Here is a 7,763-nt window from a genome sequence, read left to right as displayed (position 1 = left end):
ACAATTGCTTTCATTACCGAGCATTTTTTGTTCGACTGGAGCTGGAGGAGATGGGCAATGGAACTGAATGGAGCTGGCGACTTGGGGGCAGGAGAGTGGTTGGCTCCACCTTGGGAAACCCCTTGATGTTGTTACATCTACTCCTGCTGCTGCGGTTTGCGCTGCGGCGTTGTTTGTGCTTGTGTACTTCGTATTTGGTATCCTGCGGCCGCAGATACATTATCCCAAATTTGCATAAAATAAATAAATTAAATATGCCAGACATGCGGTGCGCCGTTGGTCGCCTGGAACAGCCAGAGTTGCTGGCCGGATCGAGTGCACAGTGAGGAATTGGGGATTGATTCGTAACGCAATTAACTAATACTGCTTGCATTTAAGAAAGAAGTTGACAAACAAAGCTGTAAGAGAAATAAAATACATTTTGTATAACTTAATTTAGGCACAATTTTCTTTAGTGTAGTGGATACTGCTTCATTTCTTCACTTGGCCGTTCAAAGTTTTCATTTTATTATCACGCAGAACTAGAGAGCGGGTGGCAAAATGGGGAGTATTTTGAGTGGGAGGCGAGGCACTGGCCCATTGAGCAGCTGCAGCATTTTTGAAGTTGTCCAGGAGTCCGGGCCGCTGGAAACGCTGTGCCTGGGAAACGTGGCAAAAAGGCAGCCAGGATGCGCTACGTTGCGTTCGCTTGTCATGCTCCGTTGCGTGATTTTGCCCGCCCCTCGTCCTTGCGACAACCACCCACCCGCTGCTGTGTGCCCCACCCACTGGGGGGCTTCATGCACGAGTTGTTGTCCTGGCTGCTGCTTTTTGGCATCCGCTGTCTCGTGGAGCACATGGCCGTAGTCTGCGGCATTAACTTCATACCGCTTCATTTTGTTGGGCATCTTTTTTCGGACTTTTTTGGAGCTTTGGCTCCCTGAAATGGCCGCTTCAAAATTGGTTCGCTTGGTCGCCAGAGGCACTTAAATTTCCCTCCGGCGACATTTGTTTTTGCCGCTCATGTTGATGAGGATGGTGTTTTGGCGGTGGGTTTGTTGTAGTTCAATTTGTGCGCTGCGGTTTAATGAAATTTAGTTGTTAGTTGCTGCACGTTTAGCTTTGCATAGATGTCCGCCCCCAACACTTTTTTTTTGTGTGTAAATGCACGACGAGCGCCCGAAAAACCCAGCGGCCAATTTTCGAACGAATGGGCGGCCCACGGGGCGTATACGTGATGTGGAATTTGTGTATGTTAAAGGGTAATTGTTGTGGGAAATGGGTCTACTATGAAGATATGGCTTTGCCGGGGAAAATTGGTCAGAACTTGCTCTTTTTGGGCTGATTGAAAGGATTGTGATACATGAGTGGGGCACATTGCTCATACGTGCTGTGGGCCCAAAGTTAATAGCACAACATTTGCATTGCATTTACAAGGAACGTGAGCGGAAATATCTTGGCTCAGTTTTAAATGATATTTATTCATTTTAGTTAATTTTTGAGAGGTTTACAACGTTTACTCTTGCTCAGCCTGACATTTGCCGTTAATTTTGCATACTTTCGGGGGTTTTCTCTTCAGTTTTGTATATAAATATATAAGTACAAGTAGAGTGTATTCAATATGAATGTAAAAAATATTTTTGTAGAGACTTATATACTTTATGTTTTACTTAAATAGGTTAACAAAAACGGTAGGCTTATTGAAAAACACTGTTCACAGCTTAGACTTGCAATCTAACTTGCTTGACTTAAACCTAGATAACAATTGTAAAATCTGTGTTTACGGGTTGATTAAGTTCTGGCGCGAAATGCTAGTCGCTGGAATTTGGTCAGTAGGTTCAGTAGCTGTCTCTACCCTGGGACTTTCTGCATTGTCCGCTTTCCTTGGACGCCTTTGCAGCAGCTCCATCTCGAGGCGCCCCAATGGCACCTCAACAAAAAGGTGCATGAATAGGGATACGAACAAGGTGATGCCAAAGTCCGACCAAAAGCGGAGAAACTGGAAAGATATGCAGCATATAAATACTTCCAAAGTTTCTGCTAAAATGCAGGATGTACTTACAGCGTCGTAGTCAGAAAAGTGCAGACTCGTCTTGATTCGCGCTATGTGAACCGTTTCCACCAGAAGGTGCCATATATAGAGGCAGTAGGATAGCTTGGAAAGCGGCTGCCAAAAGGACCAGCTCAGGAACTCATTCACAATGGGTGCCAGTCCATTCTGGCACGCCCAGATGATCCAGCACAAGGCCAAAGGCCAGGCAATCCGACTGCAACACAGATAGAAGGCTCCAGCCAGCGCGGAAATGTCCCCTGTCCCACTCTGGGTATAAGGATATACGGCGAAGATCACAGTGGCCAGCATGGAAAGGCTCAGCATCCACAGCAGCAAAGCCAACCACTTGGGCAGGCGGCTCTTCCCTGCACTCTGGTGGTGCAGAAAGTAGCCAAAGAGCAGTCCAATCAACCAGGGAGTGGCTCTGGCATGGGTGGTGTAGTAGATGAGACGCATCTCGGTGCTGTCACCACCAAGGTTTCTATAACAGCAGTTATGTTTAGTACCCAGTATATCCGGAGTCCCCTTATCAGGCTTTACTTACCCGTATCGATCAAACACTTTCAGTTCCCGCAGCATAACTATACCAAAGACGCAGCCGGACAGCAGAAGGATTAGCAGGACAATACCCGCGACAGCCCTTCTTCTCCATTTGTAGAGGGCGATCAGAAGAAGCGGTGATACAATATACAGCTGCATATCCACCGCCAGATACCACGAATGACCCAAGCACTAAAATAAGTGGATAGCTTAACAGTCGCACAGGGAGTTTCCCGAGTAGTACGTACCATCCTACCAGGAGCTGCATAGTTTTGGACGTAGAGCAGCGTGGCCCACCAGGTATCGCGGCAGAGCTCCGAGGAGCTGGTAAACTGGTTCCACAGGGGACCACTGTCCAGTCGCGGGAAAAGAGTCATGAAGATGAGCACGGCCAGGGCCAGGACGGGAGTCAGGCGCACCAGACGGTGCAGATACATCAGTGGCACATGGAGATGCCCCTGCGATCTGAGTTCATTGGACATGAACATGAAACTCTCGATTACAGTGGTGGAAACTCACCGATCCATCTCCCGCAGGGCGCTCAGCACCAGGAGCAGTCCACTCAGCAGGAAGAAGGTGTCCACGGACGTAGAGCCGCTCTGGAGGACCATGGAGAAGGGCGTCTGGGCCCAGGCCACGATGTCGTAGGCATTAACGGTGGGCGCCAGTAGGAGGTACATGTAGCCGTGGCCAAGTATGATCCAGATGATGGTCAAGCAACGAATGCCATGCAGACATGGAATCACTCGGGGCGATGGTGCGTGCGAGGTCTTAAGCAACTGGGGTACATTTTTGCGCAGGGAAAAGGAACCCAGCAGATTGTTGGACACTTTTGGCAGAAACGCAGGAAAGAAAGTGAGAGTCTGAGTTAGGAGTAATATGAAAAGCATAGTTACTTACCTTCGCTGTAGTCCAAAACTGTAGCCAGCAGAACGACAGCGCACAATAAGACGAGAATCGCACTAAAAATAAGTTGAAAAACAATTGCATTAGTTGGAAAAACTCAACAAAGCAGTAAAAGTAGTCAGTTTTATAGTTTCATTCCAGCTGAGCTTTTGCTAAAACGCATTCTGACACTCAAAACAAGTCTAAGCGCACACAACCAGTATTTCCAGTGCTTATTGCATAAGATATGAGCAAACAAGGCTGGGAGATGCGATCTGTACTTGGAACACCCAAATTCCCGCCGTTTACTCACACGGCAGACCAGTCAAGTCCACTCATGGGCTCTCTGTGCGCCAAGCTGCAGTCCTTCTCCTGCACCGCAGTAGTGCCCGTCGAGTTCCGCCCAAACATATCCTTCAGATGGCCAGACATCCATCGACTGAGTTGGGCGGCACTGCAGGACGAGGGTATGCAGGTGCCTATGCTCAGGTTGATGGCATCTGCGCCGGCGGACTCCATGAGCAAGCTCTCGAACTGCAGACGACTCAGGCAATACTTGGCTCCGGCCAGACTCTGGCTGAGATCCAAGCTGAGGCAGGACTCGTAGTTGCCCATGTCCGTGAAGTGTCCGTAGAGCAGTCCTTGCGGAAACTTTCCCCAGGCGTCGAAAACTGCAAGATTTGGTTGGAATGGTCAGCATATAGGGCTCCACATATGTGACTTTCGACTAACCTCGAAGAGCTGGCAAGGATTTGGCCTCTGCTCCCTTGAGCAGGCGGCGCACCTCCGCCAGGCAAGACGCCTCAGAGGCACTGGAGGATTGGCTGTCTTGCAGGGCCTGCTGGAGCACCTGGTAGCCGAAGTTGCTGGACTGCATCCAAGTCAACAGCTCCTTGGAGCTGTACGCTTGGGCAGTGGCTAGGGCGGGTGCTCCCACCGCCATGATCCCGATCACGACCAGGATCTTGGGTGGGATGCGGATGAGGAGCGCCGAGCTCGCGCTGCTTAGTTGCCTGAATACCATTGCTGTGTGCGGCGGCCATGACGCTGCGACTGATATTTATACCGGGCTAGTAAGAGTCTTACTCCGGCCCACGATATGGCTCTGATATGGCTAGCACACCCACTTCTAATCACCTGGGCAGCTCTCTCGGCTGCAGTAGCTAGTCGGTCGTGCAGTGGGAACTTTCGATAGCCCCTCAGGCACCCTTTCGCAGGGTAGCAGCCAGCCCCAGCCATGCTTCTGCACCTCACTTTCGCGATATCTCAGCAGCGTGCAAAGCAACGATCATTGCGACGATCGCCGCAATCCGGTTCAATGACCGATATAGCAGCCGAATTAGATTCAATGCCACACATGGGGATGTCCGTTGCGCTCACGACGCTGATGACGCCGGGTTGAAACTACTGGCTCCAATGCAGCATCACGTAATCAGTGATGCCCCAGGTGTGCACCGGGTCACCAATGCCCATCGACGGGCCCCAATTACGTCAGTTTGTTATATATTCCAAATGGGTCAGCGACCGATAGTGATCACCTGGTGATACTCAGTAAATTCGTCACTAGCTCAATCGCTCGTGTGATTTGAAGTGGCTCACCTTGGCGAGCAGCAAGTATTTGCCACTTGTAATAGTTCGGCGGTTCACGGCTGGGTTATTGAACCCGCTGCCCTTGGAAAGGGCGATACTGCCAAGCTAACGCAGATTGTCGTTACTATTGCGCAACCATAGCCGCATTAATCAATATGCGATTCAAAACTTAATGTATTGCCAGTCAGAGCAAAAAGTGTGGGTATTCCCAAGCGTGAATTGTGAATCCGATAAATACACATATACGAGAAAAAACACCGGGAGTGGGGCGGAATACTTTCTCCGCTGGATCTCCGAATGCTCTTGTCACGCATTTTGCCAAAAATATGCTTCACCCAGCGTATGGAATGAGTGATACCCGTTAGGGCAATATAAAAAAAAAAAAAATCCTAAAATATAAAATATAAGTTTTAAAGTGTTTAAAAATATAAAATATATAATATATAAATATAAGTTCATATTGTCATGTAACCATACATTTTTGTTTTCAACTATTATCTGAGCTAACGAACCAGCTAGTTGATCAAATTTAGTGACTTCATCAAGTTTGCATTGGTTTCATTACTCATCAAATACAAACATAGAAAATAATCACTTTTTGTTGGTTTCTGAGATAATTAGAAGAGACTCTTGATAAGTATTTACAAACAATACTACAACTACAATACACCCGTTTGCTCAATGAGTTCCGTGTGTGAGCTACACAGCTGACATATTTATATAATTATTTCAAAAGTTGAGTGGAAGAGCTTTACTCATGCCGAAACATGTAGTACGTGAATTTTGACTGGTGTGTGAATGAAGATTAGGGTGGACCTTGTTCGTGCGAAAGTATTTAGGCCGCTTTCATCCAGGATACTAAGTACCTTGTTTCAATTTAACGTACCTATTTCGGATTTAAATACACTTTGTAACCTAATTCCAAAGCGCTCGCTCCATAAACTTTCGAATCATTTGAACTGGATTATCAGAACATTACGAATTTAATTAAATTTCCCTATCAGCGCGAGTAATCAAGGCAACTTCAGTTGTCAAAGTTGCGAGCTAAACCGCAAAACAGTTCTTCAACGGGCATAAACGTAATAGTAACTACGTTAATCCGACAGCTGAAAGCCCTGGAAATACATTTAACTCTTGCCTGCGCTAAGTACAATGTAAACCGTTTGCCACATTCCAAGCACACGGGAAAACCCAGAGACAAAACAGCAACTTTGGGGCGAAAGGGAGGTGAAAGTTGTTGGGGGTGGCAAGCCGAGTTTCGACACATGTTGCCGCAATAAAAATGTCAACACACACATAAAACATCTTCTAAAATGGCATTTGCAGCAGGCAGCGAATTGCGAAGGACCAACCGGGAAAATGCGAATATTTTTGAAGCATAATAAATGGAGCTCGGCGTGGGAAAGCGTCGTCTGAGAGGAAAACTGAGCCAGGGAAATCCCCAACCACACGTGCTTAAAGCCCAGACTCACTCACACACACTCGCACAATGCCGGCCATTAAGCACGCATTCTTTGGCCATAGAAATTTATAGACCAGAAAGGAAGGCGACGGAGAAAGTGAGAGAGCGAGTGGGGCAGGGAAAGTTGGGACGGGAAACGTGGGTAGTGCGAAATGTGTCGCGCACAGGGTCGCGCGCTTTACTTTCACTCTCGCCGGAACTTTCATTCAAGGACATGGAGCAGACAGGACCTCCTCGCAAACCGCTAATGGCGGAACCGAAAAGAAAAGGATACATGCATTTTATACTCTCCCAGCGGGCATTGTCGATATCTCAGATTTGGAAGCTATCATTTCCATATCTGAATATTATTATTTTCGCTATAGTACGGTGTAGTATTTTTGGGATAACTTTCCAAAAAAATTATCGGAAAAAATAATGGTATATCTGGTTGAACTCGTACTAAAATTTGCAATCAATCTGTATTTACACATAGTAATTTATTTTTTGACCATTTTACGCCCTTACCATAATTTGAAAAAAATTCAAAAAAAAATATTTTTCGGATTTTTTTAAAATAGTGATACCAGACCAGTCGTTAGTTCTGGTCATTAGCTGTTCAAAACAGTAGAACTTTTCAGTGTAGCAAACTATTTAGCCAAGCTTCGACAAAGGATTAAAAGGAGAAGTCGTACTGTTTCCAAAACTCCTTATCCGAGTTTTAAAATCAGTATTTTTTTCATAACTTCCCCAAAAATGGTCGAAAATAAAAATGTTATACCTCGTTGAAATCGTAATAAAATTCCCAACCGAACTGTATTCAAAGATAAATTTCCTAATTTTTTGTCAATTTTGGCAAAAAATCACGATGTAACCCCTTTCCAAAAATGGAAAAATGTACAAAAATTTTAATTTCTGAAAATCATCAGGAAAGTGGTTGGTGTGGTTAGTTCGGGCTATTTTCTGGCCAAAACAGTCGAAACGATGGCTGTGTGCCACATTACAGCCTTGTTTTGCGTTGTTACTTCAAAGAGCATCCGGATGGAATGACTTTATATTCTTGCCTTATCAATTCCCTGCTAGACTTGCCTGCCAGCTGAACAGATCTGTGACCCCAGCTCCTCCATCAATAAAACCCTGAGCTGAATTTAAAGAAGAGCCAAAAAAGCTAGGCTGCTGGGCGTGTCGCCTTTAATGAGATAATCTGCGCCACTCGTCGTAATTTTACGTAATTGAAGGTTCACTTGCAGACAGGCCCCCACTGCCGACTACCGA

The 7,763-nt window shown here is 46.3% G+C and overlaps 1 protein-coding gene across 1 annotated transcript; it reads right to left on the bottom strand.

Annotated features, from left to right (window-relative positions):
- Positions 1-1,653: 1,653 nt before the first annotated feature.
- Positions 1,654-4,481, bottom strand: LOC6541705 (nose resistant to fluoxetine protein 6). The gene is made up of 8 exons (XM_001968235.2): positions 4,190-4,481; positions 3,771-4,128; positions 3,473-3,534; positions 3,092-3,401; positions 2,821-3,037; positions 2,577-2,764; positions 2,042-2,513; positions 1,654-1,978 (listed from the first exon to the last, which is right to left on the bottom strand). Exons 1-8 carry the CDS (start codon positions 4,479-4,481, stop codon positions 1,760-1,762), a joined length of 2,118 nt encoding a protein of 705 aa, XP_001968271.1. The 3' UTR covers positions 1,654-1,759.
- Positions 4,482-7,763: the final 3,282 nt, after the last annotated feature.

The sequence above is a fragment of the Drosophila erecta genome, unplaced genomic scaffold (genome assembly GCF_003286155.1).
Source record: "Drosophila erecta strain 14021-0224.00,06,07 unplaced genomic scaffold, DereRS2 tig00000055-arrow-pilon, whole genome shotgun sequence".
Lineage (NCBI taxonomy): Eukaryota > Metazoa > Arthropoda > Insecta > Diptera > Drosophilidae > Drosophila > Drosophila erecta.
The sequence above is the reverse complement of the archived record's forward strand: the minus strand, read 5'-3'. Positions and strand labels throughout refer to the sequence as shown.

Bases quoted from the DNA above. Each gene is read 5' to 3' on its own strand.
- LOC6541705 (XM_001968235.2), bottom strand. From the start codon at position 4,481: ATGGTATTCAGGCAACTAAGCAGCGCGAGCTCGGCGCTCCTCATCCGC. The intron at 2,765-2,820 runs GTACGTACTACT...CACTTATTTTAG, and splicing joins ATGCAGCTCCTGGTAGGATG to TGCTTGGGTCATTCGTGGTA. The intron at 1,979-2,041 runs GTAAGTACATCC...ATATCTTTCCAG, and splicing joins ACTTTTCTGACTACGACGCT to TTTCTCCGCTTTTGGTCGGA.